Source organism: Oncorhynchus nerka, linkage group LG7, assembly GCF_034236695.1.
Source record: "Oncorhynchus nerka isolate Pitt River linkage group LG7, Oner_Uvic_2.0, whole genome shotgun sequence".
In the NCBI taxonomy this organism is placed as follows: Eukaryota; Metazoa; Chordata; class Actinopteri; order Salmoniformes; family Salmonidae; genus Oncorhynchus; species Oncorhynchus nerka.
The window spans coordinates 50,697,078-50,720,302 of record NC_088402.1 but is presented as its reverse complement, the minus strand read 5'-3'; the positions used below and the strand labels follow the sequence as shown (position 1 = coordinate 50,720,302).

Sequence of the window (23,225 nt, the reverse complement as noted above, 5' to 3'; positions counted from 1 at the left end):
CGGATGGCTCTTTACAATAAACGCTCATATTGTCATATTCCAACAGCTCAGTTATACCACCACACCGGCAAAAAAAACTATGCATCCAGTAGCTCCTAGCCTCAATAAATGCATGACAATATCAATGACAATAGGCTATTTAGTTCATAACCTATTATCTGCTTTAGCCATTTGATCAAGTTGATCGCTCAGAGTGATGCTCTTGTCAAAAGCCGCTGGAAACACTTTTATTATAGGCTATAGCTATGACTACAGCATCGTGAATCTACAGAAACAACCGACAGATGGCACGAGATGCACAGTGACCAAATATTTTCTAGACCCATTCCTTTGAAAATAAAATGCCGCTTCCGTGTTCCACATGTTTCACCTTAGACTAGCCTGCACACAATGCCTGATGGGATATGAGTGCATTTGCCTGACGTCTATGCACTGGCGTTTGTGGTACTACATTTCCCATCAACCACCATTCTTATATTCTAGTTCTCTCAGCTGAGTGATCTGACAGCGCTAGACAGCTTCTCCCCCCAATCGCTCTGAGCAGCCGGGGAGAGGCGAAGGGCAAAGGAACTGCAGTCATGGAGCAGTTGTAGGGATAACAGACAAGCCTCTCCTGCCGGAAGAAATAAAGACACCACAGCTTCATGACCGAAAACGCAATACCCAAAGTGGCAACGAGAAACGCAAGAGTACCGATCATGCAGTTCAAATACAGAAGAATCTAATAATCTATTCAAACGAAAGGGTTCTCCGCGATCCTTCAAGATTGGACCCGCTTGAAGCCGTCTCATCCCCTCGTCGTTCGTCGTAGGATTAGCTGGCGCATCGGCCAAGGTTGATCCATCACCAACATCCATAGTATGTCCGTGGAGGAGCAGCGCTATTCTGAAACGATGCTCGTGCTGGAGGCCGAACCGGAGTGTCTGCGAGCCGAGATAGAGCGCCTTTCCCGGGAGCTGAGTGAGACCACCCATGAGAAGATCCAGGCGGCGGAGTACGGGCTGGCAGTGCTGGAGGAGAAGCAGCAGCTTAAACATCAGTATGACGACCTGGAGATCGAATACGAGACCGTGCGTCAGGAACTGGACGTGCTCAAAGAGGTATGTTGTAGTCTTTTAACGTGTATTTTCTGTATGAAATTGAAATATACATTTGAACTGCTATAAAATGCCATGCATTTTATATTTGTGTGCGTGTGTAGGGGTGGCGGGGGGGGGGGGGGGGGGTACGTGTAACTTTGCCTTATGTTCTATCAATGATTACCCTCTCAGGGGGGATTTATATTATTGCCATACTGCCCCTTCTAGCTATAGGCTTCGTAATATCTTTCTAAACTGCTGTGGAATTAGCTTTTTCTAATTTAAGATATTGGGGTTAGAGACATGCGTTCTGTTTTTCCATGCCCATACAGTGTTGGTTGTGTATTGTCATTTGTTGTGGGATTTGAAATGTAAACTCCAATATACTGAACAAAAATATAAACGCAACATCTAACAATTTCAAAGATTTTACTGAGTTACAGTTGAAATAAAATCAGTAAATTGAAATAAATGCATTAGGCCCTATTCTATGGATTTCACATGACTGGGAATACAGATTTGCATATGTTGGTCACAGATACCTTACAAAAAAATGTAGGACCGTGGATCAGAAAACCAGTCAGTATCTGGTGTGACCACCATTTGCATCATGCAGCGCGACACATATCCTTTGCATAGAGTTTATCAGACTGTTAATTGTGGCCTGTGGAATGTTGTAATTTTCAGCTTCCAGGAATTACGTACAGATCTTTGCTACATGGAGCTGTGCATTATCATGCTAAAACACAAGGTGATGTCGGTGAATGAATAGCACCACAATGGACCTCAGAATCTCGTCACGCTATCTGTGCGTTCAAATTGCCATCGATAAATTGCAAGTGTGGTCATTGTCCATAGTTTATGCCTGCCCAATACCATAACACCACCGCCACCATGGGGCACTCTGTTGACAACGTTGACATCAGCAAACCCGTCACCCACACGACGCCATACACATGGTCTGTGGTTGAGTGGCAGGTTGGACTTACTGCCAAATTCTCTAAAACAACATTGGAGGTACTTATGGAAGAGAAATTAACATTCAATTATCAGGGAACAGCTCTGGTGGACATTCCTGCAGTCAGCATGCCGATTGCATGCTCCATCAAAACTTGTGTGAAAACTTGTGTGACAAAACTGCACATTTTAGAGTGGGTTTTTATTGTCCTCCACACAAGGTGCACCTGTGTAATGGCCATGCTGTTTAATCAGCTTCTTGATATACCACACCTTTCAGGGGAATGGATTATCTTGGCAAAGAAGAAATGCTGACTAACAGGGCTGTAAACATATTTGTGGACATCATTTGAGAGAAACAAGCTTTTTGTGCACATGAAACATTTCTGGAATCTTTTATTTCAGCTCATGAAACATGGGACCAACACTTTACATGTTGTGTTTATATTTTTATTCAGTGTATATTGCACCGCTGAAATATTATAGGCTTACTTCAATGAGGATGAAGATGAGTTATCTGACTTGCTGAACATTCTATCTTCACTAATGTATCAGAGTAATGGTTATCCACTGCCACCCTGTTTATTCATGTGCAACTGATAAAAAAGTGGACATTCACTCAATTGATTTTGGTTGATATCGTTTAATCCCTCATTTAAACACACATAAGTCCTCTCTAATGCCAATTTTGACAATACAAGCAGTCTCTCAAACCAGAGGACCTTAATTATCTGGTATTTCCAGTCTGGTTTGAAAAAGAGGCGGACATGTGGTTTTTGAATTTTGAAAGTTCCCGCCTGAAAAAGAGGAAGGATGAGTAACCTACTCACAGAGGAAACTAAATGAGTTTTGACCATTCAGGAATGGGAGGAATGTTGACTGTTAGTTAGGGCAGGGAGACAGGATAAAGCACTGGCATGTCTTTCCAAACTGAAAACCCCTTTCTCACTTAAATGTAACACGCCAGTCCTAGTTCTACCTTCCTTTTCCTGGCCGAGGTTTCAGCAGCCTTGTGATTTTGATTAGGAAAGAAGGAGAGTGGGGTAAGAAGTAGGGTACGGAGTCAGAGTGAACTGCTGCAGCTGCTGAACAGCTTATGTGTCCCAGAGCAGTTTGGTAGAAAAGGGGCATGTCCTTTTTTGCACTGAGATTTCTCCCCAGAGATTCACTGCATGGCCTGGATGAGTCACTTCCTGCTATGTGGAACCTATCTCTGAGATGTTACTTCCTTATTGCCTCCCACATGACTAGAACAAACCAATCATCATGGCGCAGTGGGCCGGGTACCCTATGATGACAGCTCCCTTGGGTCTGTAAATATGTGAGTGGAATGAGGCAGAGAGAGAGAGAGGAGGGAGGCAGAGAAAAAGGGAGAGGAACACTTGGCTGAACAGATATAACACAGTCTCTCTCTCTCTCTCTCTCTCTCTCGCTCTCTCTCTGTGGTTAGTGGCTGGGTTTTTAGAGTGCTTTCTCAGCAGCCTCTGCTCTGTGTTCCCATGCTTTCTTTTGGCCACTATCTCAGAATAACATGGAAAACCCCTGAATAGAGGAAACAAACTGACAGAGATAGAGCAAGAATAGGGTAAACTGATTGCTTCAAGAAAATTATAGGTTGTGCTTTTGTTTTTCTTCCACTTTTCGAAGCAGACCATTTTTTTTTTTAAACAGCCTGAATCTTTGCATTTTTGTCTGATTTACCAAGTTGGCGATGACTCGTTGGTTAGTCACGGAAAATTGTGTTTTGAATGAACAAATGTCTAATATCCACCGTTTGTTTGAGCAATTCTGGTTTGATGATCATTAAGACTTGTCCACCAGGAAATCAGTTAATTGTTTGTGGGGTTGCCATTTGTGAGAGTATCGTAGAGATTGAGATTTCCATAGAGTTATACCTGGATCCGTTTGCTGTGTGCCAAGTTGAATTTATATTTTAATTAATTTTTATGACTGCCCTCAATGCATAGCTGCAGGAAGTGTGGCTATGGGTGCTGAGGGTGCTCCAGCACCCCCAGAATTTTCTTCTTCTAAAAATACACCTTATCTCAGTGGATGATATCCACAGAAAATACAATAATACAATACAATAATAACAAAACATTTCTTCATATTTCATTTTATACAGGATGCCTGAATAGAATAATCTGTAATAGAGGAGGGTGAGATGTTCTTCTGCTGAAACACACTGTTAACTCAGATGGCTTATGGTGCAGTGCACTCATGTCATTATAGTACTTCAGTCACAATGGGTTGTCTGAATTCAAATGGCTAATTTCTATTGGCCTGCCACTGTGTGCTGAGTTAATTAAGGGAGCACTATTAGCAGCAACTTTGGCGACTGGTAAGATGGTCTAGCTGACTTATACAAACAGAATGTTGCCTGTCCTTTGTCTCTAGGGGTTGCTAGGACTGTTGGACTACTGTCTAGTCAGGTAAATGTTGGATGACCATTGTCTCTGGAGATGGTTATTACATAGCTGTACCTGGCTACTATTTACAATGGTGAATACCATATTTGGTTATCTTTACTCCTTGGTTGTCCTCTCTGTCCTCTCTGAGGACAACCTGGGAGATTTACACATCACTGTCTCTCCAACACTGGACCCTGTGTTCGTCTCTGCGTGTGCACACAATTCATATTTGTTGTGTGTTAAAAGGACAGATGTTACTCTTTTGTCCCAATCTGGGTGGGTCAGAAAAAGTCAGAAATCAGAAATCATTGTTGGCATTGAGCAAAGTCCAGTTGCCCTTGAAACTGGATTAGGTCTAACCCCGGGGGCAGGGAAGGGCAAACTGCAGAAGAGGACACACACGCACAATAAATTGGAAGAATTCATCTCTGTGATGTTGCCTAGTCTGTTGCCTAGTAACAGCACAGATCTTTGCCTTAATTTGAGAATCCGGCATGCTGCCTTCCCAGCAGGTGTTACGACCAGTGTGACTGTGAGTGTGTGACTGAGGCTGCTGCTCTGCAAATGAAGGCTTTACAGCTACCTGCTGTTGCAGAATGGCACACATACAGACCGTCCATGGATGGAGGCTATTCTATGGATAGATTTGATATGGTATATTCTGAGGATATTTTTTTTGTCTTTCTATATGTCCATCCACTGATTCCTTACATGTTATGTTGTTCCAGATTTTCTAGTAGCCAGTATTCTAGGAATCCTGCCCTGCTACTTACTAGTCACCCTGACATGCTGCTCCCATACTAACATACTGCCCAGGCTTTAGATTCCTACTGTTGGTATATTGTCATTCCTTGGGTCTCTCACCCTCCCCTTACATGTTACTGTAACATAAGGTCACAACCTTTCTCCACCCCCAATCTTACCACACATTTCAGGGGTAGAGGGTGCTTTCTGTTTGTTGACTGTTGCTACCCATTGATAGCCCATTTATAGCCAAAATAGCTGCTACGGCTATCTTGGATTATAGTGTCCATCTGTTGGCCTGTTAGACCTACATCCTGGGTCACTTGGCTCCCGGCTCCTCCGGGGTGTCCTAGGGTGCTTCTCAATAATTTAAGATGGATTCCTCTCCTCGTTTCCTTTTTCTTCCTCTCCTTCGTCTCCAATGATAAGATCCTATCAAAACACAAGGTAAACCTGCTGTCAAAGCATAGGTTTATAAGAGCAGGTTTAGCACAATCCTCCTTAGCCCTATAATGTGATTAGGCTGCTATACTCTCCACCTTATTGATGATACGACTGTGGACTTTAGCCTCTTTACCATTTAGAGTACAACTTCAAATGACAAGTTAATGATATTATACTACACCTTCACCTTACCAGTTGATGATATCACAGGTTTACAGACTCGAGCCCCCACAGCTGTTGTTTATATTCTTAATTTAAACCACTCAGCAAAGACATCATGTGCCACACCTTTCTTTAACTGTTCTTGTGACTCGTGTGAGTCCCCAACCACAGATCCGGGATTAGATGACTTTAACCCCATAGTCTCGTGATGCCATCCTTCCAGGTATCGTTTATCACTGGGCTGGAAATTGTGGTCTCCTCGAAACCTATTTTAACCATAACTATTACAGGGAAATAAAACAGTGGTTAGGGGTAACTTCACTGAGACTGTGGAATATCTGTCTTGTTGTGAATGTTAAGACTGGTGTTACACAACTAGGATGCAATGTTGCATGTGACATCATCTCAAGCAACTGTTGCTGTTACATGTAGCAAATCTAAAGCTCTGGGCCTCTCTCAGGCCTGTGGAACCGATTGTCACGAGGTTGACCCGGGTGGCCATAAAGATGACAGCATTCTAAAATTATTGTGGGAGCAGACAACGGGCCCATAGAACATTCCATAGCCTTCTCTTTCCACATCTTTTTTCTTTGTTTCTCTCCAATCCTGGACCAATGCTGTTAGTCAACACACACACACACTACTGTTGTCATGACAAAGGCCAGTGTTCTCTGAGTTCTTGTGACATTGTGGAGAGTGTCAGAGAACACACTATAGCCATTCAGTCACGCCCCCTCCCTCTCTCCCTCTTTTTCTCTCTCCCTCTCTCTCCAGCAGCTGTGCATCAGGCTGTGGAATTCTCCCTGACAATCGGAGGCTAAAACACAGTTAAGCTCAGAACTGGGCACTGTGCTCGGCTCGCTGGCCTTTGAGTGCCTAAGCCCGATAGGGTTAACAGGTCTTGGGTGTCAAAGATGAAGGGAGCGTTAAACGCTCTCAGAACACAGAGGAATGACTTCAGGAGAGATTGAGAGTGGTCCCATTGTGGCTGTATTTGTAAGGACAGGTCACTTTTGTCCCTTTTTAAATGCCAGATTGCTAAAGCACATATCTATATGTCCTTTAACAAAGATGTTTGGTGTGACTTTAAACCCCTCCACTGTGTTCGTTGTGTCAAACCCCTAGGATTAGGGCTGTTGTGGTGACCGTATTACCGCCACACCGGCAGTCATGAGTCGTGAAGGCAGTCAAATTCCAAGTAACCGCTTAGTCACGGTAATTAGGCTTCTCCAAGCTCTGATGCTGCTGAGTCATTAGTAGACTACCAACTTGCTATCTGCCTGGTACTCAGGACTCTAGTATCCCTCTAATCACTCTGACATCAATGCAAATGTAATCAAAATCTAATCAAACACTTCATGAGTTCCCATGAGCTCATGTTGCACAACATTTCTATAGGCTATGCAATTGCGCAAGAAAACAGAGTGATGGCCTCTATTAAAAAGAGGAGGATCCCATCAGCTTTCTATAGGCTAGGCCTACTATATTTATTTCTCAACTTTCATAATATTAAAAATATATTTAGCACATTGATTATCTTTACAATAGGAGTATAGCCTACCTGGCTGGCATGAAGATGAACCACAGGAAACGCGTCCTCCATTTGCTATTTAAGTGCAGGTAGCCTAGTGGTTTAAGGGTTGGGGCAGTAACCGAAAGGTTGCCAGATTGAATCCCTGAGGTGACAAGTAAAAAATCTGTCATTCTGCCCCTGAACAAGGCAGTTAACCCACTGTTCCTAGGCCGTCATTGTAAAAAAGAATTTGTTCTTAACTGACTTGCCTAGTTAAATAATAGGCTCAGGAAGGAGACACGTTCTGTCTCCTAGAGATCAACATACTTTGGTGAGAAAAGTGCAAATCCATCACAGAACAACAGCAAAGGACCCTATGAAGATGCTGAAGGAAACAGGTTCAAATGTATCTATATCCACAGTAAAAGTCCTATATCGACATAACCTGAAAGGCCGCTCAGCAAGGAAGAAGCCATTGCTCCAAAACGGCCATAAAAAAGTCAGACTACGGTTTGCAACTGCACATGGGGACAAAGATCGTACTTTTTGGAGAACTGTCCTCTGGTCTGATGAAACAAAAATAGAACTGTTTGGCCATAATGACCATCGTTATGTTTGGAGAAAAAAAAGGGGGAGGCTTGCAAGCCGAAGAACATCCCAACCGTGACGCACGGGGGTGGCAGCATCATGTTGTGGGGGTGCTTTGCTGCAGGAGGGACTGGTGCACTTCACAAAATAGATGGCATCATGAGGTAGGAAAATTATGTGGATATATTGAAGCAACATCTCAAGACATCAGTCAGGAAGTTAAAGCTTGGTTGCAAATGGGTCTTCCAAATGGACAATGACCCCAAGCATACTTCCAAAGTTGTGGCAAAATGGCTTAAGGACAATAAAGTCAAGGTATTGGAGTGGCCATCACAAAGCCCTGACCTCAATCCTACAGAAAATTTGTGGGCAGAACTGAAAAAGCGTGTGCGCGTAAAGGAGGCCTAGAAACCTGACTCAGTTACTCCAGCTCTGTTAGGAGGAATGGGCCATAATTCACCCAATTTGTTGTGGGAAGCTTGTGGTAGACTACCCGAAGGGTTTGACCCAAGTTAAACAATTTAAAGGCAATGCTACCAAATACTTATTGGGTGTATGTAAACTTCTGACCCACTGGGAATTTGATGAAAGAAATAAAAGCTGAAAGAAATAATTCTCTCTTCTATTATTCTGACATTTCACATTCTTAAAATAAAGTGGTGCTCCTAACTGACCTAAGACTGTTACTAAGATTTTTACTAGGATTAAATGTCAGGAGTTTAAATGTATTTGGCTAAGGTGTATGTAAACTTCTGACTTCAACTGTATATTTAAAGACAAGATTAAATCAAGAATAGTCTGATGATTTTTTCAAATCATAGTTGCACACCTCATGTAGCCTATCCCATAGGCCTATATGTTGTGATAAGGTTTGTATCACAACGAAAGTGGCCAAATAACTTCTTAAAATGAAGCACATTACTCTGCTTTACAAGGGGTGTAGAGTCTATCTGGGATACATAAGCAGCGTGTGAATTTAAAGTTTGGGGAAGATACTATTCACCATAAGAATGCACCTTTATAATAAAAGCATTACATGCAGTATCGCATTTGCGTTCACTTTTGATAGTATTATTTTCCACTAATGGAACATTTGTACTTATAATCTACTGCCCCGTGCACATTGTAATCAAGTACTTCTCAAATTGTGAATGAGAGACTGACAAAGTGTGTACAGGTCGGCAAAAAGAAAATAACACATCATACAGCCTTACAATGTATTAAAAATCAAAACATATACCGGACGTTTGTAGAACAACTAAAGTTACATAAATAACTATAAATTAAGAATATAGAAGGACCTGTTTCTTTGTTGACACTCAACACAGAATAGCCGCATGTGCACACTCCATCAGAAATCATTTGGCGAAAATATCCTTTCTATTTTATTCAGCTTTGTTCAATTTAATTTTTCATACTAATAAATAATATAAAATAATGCCACGGAATTCTAAGCAAATCCTGTCTTCTAAATGAATTAGTGTACCCAACAGCCAGATCAGGACCTAACATAAGGACAACTCAGAGTATGCTGTTCTGTTCTTCTGAAATAGACTACATTTTCTTCATATCATGTTTCTTTAGACCTGTCTAAAATAAGTAATGGATTTGTTGTGAAGGTGTAGACTATATTACATGGATTTATTAGACTTTTTAAATGTAGATGTTCCAAAGGTCTGCATCAGTGGAAGCCAGCTTGTGTGGAAGCCAGGAGATGCTAAATGTGTTTATGTTAATTACCGGTAAATTTACATTTACATTTAAGTCATTTAGCAGACGCTCTTATCCAGAGCGACTTACAAATTGGTGCGTTCACCTTAAGACATCCAGTGGAACAGCCACTTTACAATAGTGCATCTAAATCTTTTAAGGGGGGTGAGAAGGATTACTTTATCCTATCCTAGGTATTCCTGAAAGAGGTGGGGTTTCAGGTGTCTCCGGAAGGTGGTGATTGACTCCGCTGTCCTGGCGTCGTGAGGGAGTTTGTTCCACCATTGGGGGGCCAGAGCAGCGAACAGTTTTGACTGGGCTGCGCGGGAACTGTACTTCCTCAGTGGTAGGGAGGCGAGCAGGCCAGAGGTGGATGAACGCAGTGCCCTTGTTTGGGTGTAGGGCCTGATCAGAGCCTGGAGGTACTGAGGTGCCGTTCCCCTCACAGCTCCGTAGGCAAGCACCATGGTCTTGTAGCGGATGCGAGCTTCAACTGGAAGCCAGTGGAGAGAGCGGAGGAGCGGGGTGACGTGAGAGAACTTGGGAAGGTTGAACACCAGACGGGCTGCGGCGTTCTGGATGAGTTGTAGGGGTTTAATGGCACAGGCAGGGAGCCCAGCCAACAGCGAGTTGCAGTAATCCAGACGGGAGATGACAAGTGCCTGGATTAGGACCTGCGCTGCTTCCTGTGTGAGGCAGGGTCGTACTCTGCGGATGTTGTAGAGCATGAACCTACAAGAACGGGCCACCGCCTTATTACCGTGAAACCGCCAGTTATTTGCTTGACAATCACAGGCTGACAGAATTCCGTGAACACCACAGCCCTAGCTATTGGATGCCTTTTAAAAATAGGATAACACAGTCCATTGGCTCCCTTGTAAGGGAAGAGATGTCCTAAAGTCATCCTCAGCTTGATTGTTGTAGTCCCACGGTTGGATTGGTCTCTAGTAAGGGGGTGTTTGTCTGGAGTGTTTGCCCCAATATGGAGCTCTGATAGTGGGGTTGGTCAGTGATTGGCAGGTCCTCCCTCCCTGGAGCCACCAGACCATGGTTGATATGGATGCTTCTCTAAACTATGTACTTTGGGATCCCAACACCCCCTCCCCGTATTGTTTTAGAGGGTATTTTAACCGTTCCTTTCATCTCTGGCGGCCCTGTGCCGGACACCCGCTCCGCAATTAAGGGGTAATCTTTTCTAAATGGCACTAAATAAAGTCCCAAATCCCCCCCCCCCTTCTTGGTCTAAGAGGATGAATCCCAGCCGCTGTGCTCAGGGCTTATGGATGTCTGGGAGCAAGGCCAGGGCCTGGCAACGCTCAGCCCAGGGAAAAGAGAGCCTGTCTGGGTGCTGCTGCCCTGCCCTGCCGCTCCCCTGCCCACCCCCGCACTGGTGCTCTACCGGCCCTTGTTCCCTGCTAGCCTACTCCATTGTCTGTATGTCTCCACTGGGTCTGTCCTGCTGCTCTGGTGTCCCATGGAATGGGCCAGCTGGGATAAATACAGACAGACGATGTGTGGGTCCATAAGGCAGTAGAGCAGAAGGCATTGTCTGCAATGTCTCAAAAATACATACACTACATGACAAAAAAGTATGTGGGCTAGAGGTCGACCGATTATGATTTTTCAACGTCGATATCGATACCGATTATTGGAGGACCAAAAAAAAGCCAATACCGATTAATCGGACGATTTTTAAAAATGTATTTGTAATAATAACAATTACAACAATACTGAATGGACACTTATTTTAACTTAATATAATACATTAATAAAAATCACTTTAGCCTCAAATAATTAATGAAACATGTTCAATTTGGTTTAAATAATGCAAAAACAAAGTGTTGGAGAAGTAAAAGTGCAATATGTGCCATGTAAAAAAGATAACGTTTGAGTTCCTTGCTCAGAACATATGAAAGTTGGTGGTTCCTTTTAACATGAGACTTCAATATTCCAAGCTAAGAGGTTTTTAGGTTGTAATTAATATAGTATTTATAGGACTATTTCTCTCTATACCATTTGTATTTCATATACCTTTGACTATTGGATGTTCTTATAGGCACTTTAGTGTTGCCAGTGTAACAGTATAGCTTCCGTCCCTCTCCTCGCCCCTATCTGGGCTCGAACCAGGAACACAACGACAACAGCCACACTTGAAGCAGCGTTACCCATCACTCCACAAAAGCCGCGGCTAACTACTCCAAGTCTCAGAGCAAGTTAGCGAGCACCCCACTAACTAGCTAGCCATTTCACATCGGTTACACCAGCCATTAGGCTGATAGGCTTGAAGTAATAAACAGCACTGTGCTTGTGTAGAGCTGCTGGCAAAACGCACGAAAGTGCTGATTGAATGAATGTTTACGAGCCTGCTGCTGCCTACCATCGCTCAAATCATAGACTTAATTATAACATAACAAACAGAAATACGAGCCTTTGGTCATTAATATGTTCGAATCCGGAAACTATCATTTCGAAAACAAAACGTTTATTATTTCAGTGAAATACCAAAACCGTTCAGGATTTTATCTAATGGGTGGTAACCCTAAGTCTAAATATTCTTGTTACATTGCAGAACCTTCAATGTTATGTCATAATTATGTAAAATTCTTAACTGACTTGCCTAGTTAAATCAAGGTATAAAAAAATAATAATTGGCATAATCGGCGCCCAAAAATACCGATTTCCGATTGTTATGAAAACTTGAAATCGGCCCTAATTAATCGGCCATTCCGATTAATCGGTCAACCTCTAATGTGGACACCTGCTCATCGAACCTCTCATTCCAAAATCATGGGCATTGATATGGAGTTGGCCCCTTTTTGCTACTACAGCCTCCCCTCTTCTGGGAGGGCCTTCCTCTAGATGTTGAAACATTGCTGCGGGGACTTGCTTTCATTCAGCCACAAGAGCATTAGTGAGGTTGGGCACTGATTTTGGGCGATTAGGCCTGGCTCACAGTCGGCGTTCCAATTCATCCCAAAGGTGTCCGATGGGGTTGAGGTCAGAGCTCTGTGCACACCAGTCAAGTTCTTCCACAATGATCTCTATAAATCATTTCTGTATGGACCTCGCTTTGTGCACGGAGGCATTGTAATGCTGAAACATAAAAGGGCCTTCCCCAAACTATGGCATTGAAAAGGACCTTCCCCAAATCATGGCATTGCGCATGGTGATCTTAGGCTTGTGTGCGGCTGCTCCAGACGAACAGTTCTTGTGCTGACGTCGCTTCCAGAGCCATTTTGGAACTCGGTAGTGAGTGTTACATGCTTCAGCACTCAGGGGTCCCATTCTGTGAGCTTGTGTGGCCTAACACTTCGCGGCTGAGCCATTGTTGCTCCTAGACAATTCCACTTCACAATAACAGCACTTACAGTTGACCGGGGCAGCTCTAGCAGGGCAGACATTTGATGAACTGACTTGTTGGAAATGTGGCATCCTATGACGGTGCCACGTTGATAGTCTCTGAGCTCTTCGGTAAGGCCATTCTACTGTTAATGTTTGTCTATGGAGATTGCATGGCTGTGTGCTTGATTTTATACATCTTTCAGCAACGGATGTCGCTGAAATTGCTGAATCCACTAATTTGAAGGGCTGTCCACATACTTTCGTATATATAGTGTACTTCCGGAAGGAGTCCTTCTCTAGGTTTGTGTAACTTGAGTCAGAGGTTCATGTCAAGGGCGGCCCTTGTGAATCTGGTGTAACTACAATCATTTGGACCGAGTGACCATATGGTGGCTTGGATTGTACAAACAAAATGATCCCCATCTCACCCAAATTTGAATATGACCAACTTCTGTTAAAGCTTAATAACTTTAAGGGCTTTTGCTTCTTCCCTCAATGATGGATGAAGTATCAGCAGGCTGTATTCATCACAGATCACGCATGTATTTGGGTGTTTAAGTCTGAGGTACTGTACAGTGAAGGGTTTTGGGTTGTTTGTTGGCTGTATTGAAATGAGCTGCGGGATAGTGAAGCAGTCCATAGGGCCAAGGTGATGTAGGATGGGGGAACAGCTGTGTTTGTTTCCCTTCAGTTATGAGGTTTGGTGTGGGTGGGTCTCTGGTTGGGAGAGGGTTAGACAAGGAAGCTGTTGAACTGTTGAACTGTTGTGACTTTGGGAGACAGCAGGCATGACATCAGCAAGGGCAAAGGTTTTGCATTTCGGGTGCTTGGTATGTCTCTCATAGCTTTCCAGGGTAGCTGTCTGTTCGATAACCTCCCTGGCCTATAGTGCAACACACATGCTGGACCCCATGTGGAGATGGACTGCCCCTTTACCATTGTATGCAGAATGATGTCATTATTGACTGCAATGGGGAGGTTTCTCGCCACGTTCAGATCAGAGATCAAGCGTCTTACCTGTGTCTCGTCACGATCCCTCTCACTGGCCAACTCTCACTGACCAACTCTCACTGACCAACTCTCACTGACCAACTCTCACTGACCCTGCCCTCAGTCCTGTCAGACTTGGTGTCGCAGAATTTTTGTTTCTTTCTTTACTCACTTCAGCCACCGTTTCTAAACATATGCCCTGTTGAGACTGCTACTTCTCTGGATGCCGCCCTAGAGTGGGTTAATTCCCGACCCGCATCTAGCCTCTCTAGTGCAGATTAGAGCGTTGCGCGATATTAGCTGTATTCAGCTTTCGGAGGGCATTAGCCTGAGGATAACAGCAATTTGGAGTTATAAAATAACATTTTATTAGTCACATGCGCTGAATATAACAGGTGTAGACCTTACAGTGAAATGCTTACTTACGAGCCCTTAACCAACAATGCAGTAAAAACAAATATGGATAAGAATAAGAAATAAAAATAACAAGTAATTAAAGAGCAGCAGTAAAATAAAGTGGTGATCCTAACTGACCTAAGACAGGGAATTTTTAGTGGGAGTAAATGTCAGGAATTGTGAAAAAATTAGTTTAAATGTATTTGGCTAAGGTGTATGTAAACTTCCGACTTCAACTGTACATGTAGGTAGAGGTATTAAAGTGACCAAGCAGAGATGATAAGGACAGAGAGTAGCAGCGGTGTAAAAGAGAGGAGGAGGAGGGGGGGGGGGGGGCAATGCAAATAGTCTAGGTAGCCATTTGATTAGGTGTTCAGGAGTCTTATGCCTTGGGGGTAGAAACTGTTTAGAGGCCTCTTGGACCTAGACTTGGCACTCCGGTACCGCTTGCCGTGCGGTTGCAGAGAGAACAGTCTATGACTAGGGTGGCTGGAGTCTTTGACAATTTTTAGAGCCTTCCTCTGACGCCGCCTGGTATAGAGGTCCTGGATGGCAGGAAGCTTGGCTCCAGTGATGTACTGGGCCGCGCACACTACCCTCTGTATGCCTTGCAGTCGGAGGCCGAGCAGTTGCCATACCAGGCAGTGATGCAACCAGCCTGGATGCTCTCGATGGTGCAGCTGTAGAACCTTTTAAGGATCTGAGGACTCATGCCAAATCTTTTCAGTCTTCTGAGGAGGAATAAGTTCTGAGGGGGCGTGCTCGGTCCTCTTTTTCCTGTTGTCCACAATCACCTCCTTTGTCTTGATCACGTTGAGGGAGAGGTTGTTGTCCTAGCACCTCTCGGCCAGGTCTCTGACCTCCTCCCAATAGGCTGTCTCGTCGTTGTCGGTGATCAGGCCAACCACTGTTGTGTCATCGCCTAACTTAATGATGGTGTTAGAGTCGTGCCTGGCCGTACAGTAATGAGTGAACAGGGAGTACAGGACGGGACTGAGCACGCACCCCTGAGGGACCCCTGTGTTGAGGATCAGTGTCGCGGATGTGTTGTTACCTACCCTTACCACCTAGGGGTGGCCCTCAGGAAGTCCAGGATCCAGTTGCAGAGGGAGGTGTTTAGTCCCAGGGTCCTTTGCTTATTGATTAGCTTTGAGGGCACTATGGTGTTGAACGCTGAGCTGTAAACAATGAATAAATAGCGTTCTCACATAGGTGTTCCTTTTGTCCAGGTGGGAAAGGGCACTGTGGAGTGCAATAGAGATTGCATCATCTGTGGATCTGTTGGGGCAGTATGCAAATTGGAGTGGGTTTAGGGTTTCTGGGATAATGGTGTTGATGTGTGCCATGACCAGCCTTTCAAAGCACTTCATGCTATGGGTCGGTAGTCATTTAAGTAGGTTACCTTAGTGTTCTTCAGCACAGGCTGCTTCAAACATGTTAGTATTACAGACTCAGACAGGGAGAGGTTGAAAATGTCAGTGAAGACACTTACCAGTTGGTCAGCGCATGCTTGGAGTACACGTCCTAGTAATCCGTCTGGCCCTGCAACCTGTTTAATGGTCTTACTCACATCGGCTGCGGGGAGCGTGATCACACAGTCCTCCGGAACAGCTGCTGCTCTCATGCATGTTTCAGTGTTATTTGCCTCAAAGCGAGCATAGAAGTAGTATAGCTCGTCTGGTAGGCTCGTGTCACTCAGCCGTGCTTCCCTTTGTAGTCTGTAATGGTTTGCAAGCCCTGCCACGTCCGATGAGCGTCAGAGCTCGATGTAGTACGATTCGATCTTAGTCCTGTATTGATGCTTTGCCTGTTTGATGGTTTGTCGGAGGGCACAGTGGGATTTCTTATAAGCTTCCGGGTTAGAGCCCCACTCCTTGAAAGCGGCAGGTCTAGCCTTTAGCTCAGTGCGGATGTTTGCTGTAATCCATGGCTTCTGGTTTGGGTATGTACGTACGGTCACTGTGGGGACGATGTCATCGATGCACTTATTGATGAAGCCAATGACTGATGTGGTGTACTCCTCAATGCCATCGGAGGAATCCCGGAACATATTCCAGTCTGTGCTAGCAAAACAGTCCTGTAGCTTAGCATCTGCTTCATCTGACCACTTTTTGAATGATCTTCCTACTTTTGTTTTTGCTTGTAAGCAGGAATGAGGAGGATGGAATTATGGTCAGATTTGACAAATGGAGGGCGAGGGAGAGCTTTGTATGAGTCTCTGTGTGTGAAGTAAAGGTGGTCCTGAGTTTTTTTCCCCTCTGGTTGCACATTTAACATGCTGATAGAAATTTGGTAATACGGATTTAAGTTGCTCTGCATTGAAGTCCCCGGCCACTAGGAGCGCTGCCTCTGGGTGAGAGCGTTGTCTTGTTTGCTTATGGCAGAATACAGTTTATTCAATGCTGTCTTACTGCCAGCCAGAGTCTGTGGTGGTATGTAAACAGCTATGAAAAATACAGATGAAAACTCTCTAGGTAGATAGTGTGGTCGACAGCTTATCATGAGATACTCTACCTCAGGCGAGCAATATCTTGAGACTTTCTTAGATATCGTGTACCAGCTGTTATTTACAAAAGTACATAATACATAATAATACATACATACATAAATACATAATACATCCTCACCCACCCGGAGTACCCTTGGGATTCAGGAGGGCACAAATAGCCAAAATGTGTGTGATCTTACTACTATTGGCAATGTGTGTTTGTGTGTGTGGAATAGTGATTACTTGTTTGGACATTAGATTGAGGCAGCTCTGAATTCATTCATCCAGTCACAGTGCATTAAGAGGGGCAGTACGGTGGCCCAGCAGGGTCATTTTTCCACTTCTGTTATTGGAGCACTATAGCCAGATCAGCCTATAAGTAGAGGATGAAGTCATCATCGTTTTACTGAGGTCCTCTGTCACGACTCCAAACAGAAGAGCTCTGGTCTCTATGTATACGGCTGACGTTCTCCTGCCTCATCCACTCATCACCTTCATTAATTCCTCAACACAAATCACCCGATGTTTCTGCGCTAACATTATACGGCTGATTCAAATAATCAAAGTTTGATGGTGAGTTGTTGATTTGAATCAGCTGTTTAGTGCTAGGGCAAAAAGCAAAACGTGCATCCAGGTGGGGACCCCAGAACCGAGCTTGGGGAACCCTGATTTAGTAGACGCTCTTATCCAGAGCGACATACAGTAGCGAGTGCATACATTTTCATACTTTTTCGTACTGGTTCCCCGTCAGAATCGAAACCGGAACTCTGGCGTTGCAAGCACCATGCTCTGCCAACTGAGCCACACAGGACTCCTGGGTCCACACCTTCCCCTCTCCTCCTCCTATCCTCCTCCCTATCCTGTTCATTCTTTATTTCTCTGTCATCACATTCAGTCCGTTTCTCAACTAGCTGATTAGGCTAGACGTTTTGTCTTCACCACAGAATGTATTCTTCAGCACATTTTGTATCCAACTGGTGTTTCTTAATTGGGGAGAAGGGGCTCGTGGTAAAGGCTGGAGGGGAATCAGCGGAATGGTGTCAAATAGATCGAACACAGGGTTTCCTTGTGTTTGATGCCTTTCAATTTGCTCCATTCCAGCCATTATTATGAGCCATCCTCACCTTAACAGCCTCCACTGAGTTAGTCCCATGACTTTCGCTGGTGTTCGGCGAGCCACTGGGTACTTTTAGATTCACTTACCGATACATACGATCTGCAGTATACTAACTCACTGAGAGAAGTGACTCAAGTCACTTGGTTCTGTAGTGATTCTGTTCTCCACCTGGCGAAGACTAAATGCCTATCAGTGCTTAGGCTGGTTATGTGATACTGTTTCTCCAAACGCGTGTGTTATATAAACGTGTGTGTGTGTGTTATATAAACGTGTGTGTGTGCTGTATAAAGGTGTGTGTGTGTGTTATATAAACGTGTGCGTGTGTGTTGTATAAACGTGTGTGTCTTTTCCTGACTCCCGCCTGCATTGTTCCTTTTATTAGAGTGTGTGGATTAATTCTACCATCGGATCCCCCTCAAACTCTGTTTAAGCTCTCTGCCAAGTGCTCCAGGCAACCTGAGATACAGTAGTTTAGTTTACACCCACACACCCTAACCGATACAGGGAAACAGATCGCCTTACACCCTACCACACTCCTACACTCTTGTTGTGAGCAACACTATACCTTCCCTCTCCCCGTTCTGTGATTTTTTTTTTAGGCCTTTAACACATGACTTAGGATCATGTCCCTACTTCAGAGCCAAACAACAAGACATGTTTCTTGCCCCCAGCCCTCCTCAGAAGCTAAGGGCAGAAAGGTAAGGCCATACGGCAAGGGCAGCTCTAGACAAGGGTATTATAGTCATCTCATCCCTGCTTGGCCTCCTCACTCCTAACCAGTGCCATCTTGAATCTGACTCCCAGGCTGCCCCCTTTCCCTCAGCAAGCTCCCTAATGCTCTCCACAGCTCCTTCCCTCTATTGAATTACAGTCCAGCGTTGTATCCTGTTTTCCGCTCACAGCCCCAGCTGGGTATTAATAGGAGGCCGGAAGCAGCTGAAATATGACTCTATGGACCAGACCGGACGTCTTTGAGAGAATAGGAGAGAGGGAGCAGAGGCAAAGAGTTCAATTGAAAGCCAACCACCTTTGTGTTTTCAAGACTGAAGATGGGTGTTTGTGGAAGAAATGTGTTTGTTTCCTCTCAGTGGGGTGTCTCATGTCCTGCCAAAGAAATGGAGGACACCCACCCCTCTGAGCTGACTCTGTGACACTGACTCTGTGACATGGAGAGGTGGACCAGTGTCGTTATAAGCATTCACTAAGCTCTTCTAATCTAACACACATGTACGCACGCTCTAGTGAATACGCGTGAATACGCTACTGACTTGGCTATTACACTTGCGCTCAGTGCTACATTTTCTTAAAACTGCATTGTTGGTTAAGGGCTTGCAAGTAAGCATTTCACTGTAAGGTCTACCTGTTGTATTCGGCGCATGTGACAAATACAATTTGATTTGATTTGAGATGGGATCTGCCTCCCCTCCTGAGCCTCTCCCCTAGAAGAACACCCCCAGGGCGTATTGGGGAAGAATTGGCCTCGAGGGTGTATGAGAGAACCCCTTGGGGTACGGGAGGGGGTAGAGTTACCCTACACAAATTAGCATAATACAGAGCGCAGGAATAAGGATTTTATGGCATAAGTAGACAGATGGTGGATGCCCCCCCACACACACACACACACGAACACACAGGCATGACCAGCCTCATCCCTATCTTCAATCGAGGGTCTCCGACACAGGAAGGTGTCTGACTCGGTGATCTACTCATCCATCCATCTTACACTGCAGTCTGCAGCTGACTATTTGCTCTGCCATGTAGAAGACCTCGGGTGCAGTGGGAGTATAGTGTATCAAGGTAGGTCCAAGGTCTGCCTTCAGGAGCCTTTTGATTGGTTTGTGGGTCTGATGGTACAGCCTAGAGGAAATAGTCAACAGATATTATTGTTCCCTGTAAAAATGTGTTTTGACACCCTCCTCTTCAGCTCTGCTATAATTGTCAGCCGTGTCCACTTGTGATTATCATGAAGTGGCCTTTCCTCTCCACTCCTCTTGTCTATATTAATTTGACCACAGGGGTTGATTTAGAGCCTCTCATTATGAAGTAGCCTAGATTGAATAGGTCCCCTCTCTACTCTGTCTCTAGAGTCCACACCACACTACCACACCCAGTTCTTCCGGGCCACCCTCTCATTCCAGGCTCTAGCCCGGGGCATCTGTTAACATGACCATTATCGTCATGAGAGGTCCCCCACTCCCCGCCACCATCCCTCTCCCCTGCCTCCCCAGGCCCTCAGTGAAAGTAGGCCAGTGGGTCTGGGCCCCTTCTCACTCTCCTTATACCTCCCCCTTTCTCCCACAGTAACCCCTTCTCCATGCCTTGGTGACTCACACACTAGTAGGGTGGGTGTGGGGGAGAGCGGACCCTAGTCAGGGAACCCCAGTGGACCACTGCTATATGGGCTATTGTATTTCAGACATGGATGAGGGGGGAGGCCAGGAGGGATAGAAGGAGGGCGGGGTGGTGGTAAAAAATGGGTGGAGCATTGGGGGGGTAGATAAAGAACAATCACAGCAAGGGACTTGTGGACCGTGGAGGGGGATGGCAGTGGGGTTGGAGGGGGGAAGGATTGTGTGTTTTGGAAATGGAAGGTAGGGGGAGATTGTAATTGGCTGTGTGCCAGTCTCGCAGGGGTCTTTGAGAAATTGGACTAAGAGATGGAGAGAGGGCAGGGCCCGATGCCAGACTTTCCTGTGGGAACGAGCCTGCTATCTTTTAGGTGTGAGGAGAATAGAGGAGAGCAAAACCCTGCTCGGTCCCATCAGTAGCCATCTTAATGAGTTTAGAGAGCCACAACTCAAAGGGGAAGTGCTTAACCATTGCTAGGCTGTGTTATAAGGGATATGTGGCCTGCATTTGCACTGTATTTCTCTCCCAAATATTTCAGTGCATTGTGTATGTTAGAGTTCGAGCATATTAATGGAGGAGGCCTAATGCTAAGATATCGATCGTTTGTCGAAATGTCAATGCAATTCTTGGAAGTGAAGTGTCTGAAAGGCCAAATAGTGTGGTGCATATGGAACCTAGCCATTTGTCATTGTAATGTAGAATGGTTAAATGCATATGACAAGGTCACGTTCAAAGCTTTGAAAAGAATGCTGTCCGTCCGTCCTTTCTTTCTTTCTTTCTTTCTTTCTTTCTTTCTTTCTTTCTTTCTTTCTTTCTTTCTTTCTTGTCAAACTCCCTCACGACGCCAGGACAGCGGAGTCAATCACCACCTTCCGGAGACACCTGAAACCCCACCTCTTTCAGGAATACCTAGGATAGGATAAAGTAATCCTTCTCACCCCCCTCCCCCCCTTGAAAGATTTAGATGCACTATTGTAAAGTGGCTGTTCCACTGGATGTCTTAAGGTGAACGCACCAATTTGTAAGTCGCTCTGGATAAGAGCGTCTGCTAAATGACTTAAATGTAAATGTAAATGTTCCTCCTGACCTGAGACTTAACCCCACTGGGAGAGAGGGCAGTGACACACACACACACACACACAGTGAAAGACAGACACACACACACATGCACAGAGAGAGAGACTGTAATTACAGCTAGTGGGAAAGGAGTCATTATTCTTCATCCGGAGTAGGGGGCTAGCCCAAGAGACTGGGTTAGTTAGGGTGGGTGGGTTAGCAGAGAGGGAATTGGGGTGAGCGGTGGATGGGTGTGGAATGGAGGTTAAAGGCTTTGGGGTGTAAGGGGGTAGAGAGAGGTTAGGAAGGAGTTTGGAATGAGGGATGGACCGGGTGAGTGAATGGAGTCATTTTACGAGGGGGGGAGCCACAGGAAGGAGGCAAATCTGCAATATATCGGTCACAATCACTTCTCCCTCCCTCACCCCCTGATTGATTAGACATGTCTGAGTAGTGATATGAGATTGTGCTGATTTAGGAGAGTGCATTACGGTCTCATATACAATATTCATCTATTGTAAGATAATGACTCTGATTAAATGACAGCTGGTTTTATGAATTGGAATGATATTAAAATGAGTGATATGCTGCTTTCCAAGACTGTGCTAAGTACCAGCTAAACCCCCTTCTCTACAAGCCTGACCGGAACTATGGAAGAGGAAAACAAATTGATTAAGGTCTGGGAGTTACTCCCCCTTCCCTGACCTTGGCTTTGGCAAGGGAATGCAATCACGTTTGTTTGTGTATGTGTGTGTGTGTGACATAAGAAAGAATGAGTCTGAGCGGAAGACTTAATACACAGAGGAGAGTTCATTCACTTCATGGATGTAGAACTGTTAATCATCATGACACTGTGACAGAGACAGTACAGACCAAAACAAACATTTAAAATCCACCAAGGAGAGGTGAGAAGATTTGGTCAGTTTGGTGAGGGGAGTTGGGGAGAAACGGAGTGTAAGGAATCAGAGCACCACATTGGTCTCTCTCCTCTCTCTCTCTCTCTCTCTCTCTCTCTCACTCGGTCTTTCTCTGACGATAGGGCAGCAGTGCTCTGAAACAGCCATCTGTGCCAGAGTGTCCCCTCTGCCAGCCTCCTCTTCCCGCCCCCGGTTCTGTCACAGTAATTGGCATGGTAACCATAACGACGGCTGTTCCCCTCGGGTGTGGATCAACGAAATATGGCACAGACAGACAGACAGACAGACAGACAGACAGACAGACAAATCTCCCTCTGTTGAATAGCGGGGAGCGGTTAGAGCTATGGACGCCCGGCCCGGCACGAGATAAGGCTGTCTCTGCATTGCAAATCACAGAAAGACTAAGTCCTGACTAAGCCGGCGCTGCGCTGAGCGTCTCTGATATGAGTAATTACATCAACGTCAGACACAGTCACTGATAGGGGCACCTGATGTATGGCCCATATTGGACCTTTAGAATCAGTGCTCTTCCCTTTCCCTTTCCTCATGGTCGATAGTAGATTCAGCAGTCAAACAATAGACTGCATAAACAACCTCTAGAGGTCAGCTGCTCTCCTTATTTTCTATAGACTGCTGCTTATAAACATCCTCTATATATACAGATGGTTCTTTACTATTCAACTGGATTAAAACCAGTACTACAAAATACAATGGGGTCCCTCCCTTACTATTCAATAGACTGCATGTAAGGCATTTATTTTTTAATTTAGGGGGTGGATCAGCTTTAATATTGCAGATTGTAGCTTCCATCAGTGTAATTGTCTGCATCATTTCCAATCCTCCATATCTTTTTTTTGTAAATATATACAGTACCAGTGAAAAGTTTGGACACACCTACTCATTCAAGGGTTTTTCTTTATTTTTACTATTTTCTACACTGTAGAATAATAGTGAAGACATCA

General features: G+C 44.8%; 1 protein-coding gene across 4 annotated transcripts in view; it reads left to right on the top strand.

Moving 5' to 3' along the window:
- The first annotated feature begins 502 nt into the window (after positions 1 to 502).
- Positions 503 to 23,225, top strand: part of LOC115131868 (protein bicaudal D homolog 2-like) — a 72,623-nt gene continuing 49,900 nt past the window's right edge. For 2 of the 4 annotated variants that reach the window (XM_065020584.1, XM_065020583.1), the window contains exon 1: positions 503 to 1,100. In XM_065020584.1, the coding sequence (XP_064876656.1) occupies positions 861 to 1,100 (240 nt within the window). In that variant the 5' untranslated portion in view covers positions 503 to 860. The remainder of the gene's footprint in view (positions 1,101 to 23,225) is intronic. The other 2 variants (XM_029663927.2, XM_065020582.1) reach the window with 1 other exon arrangement.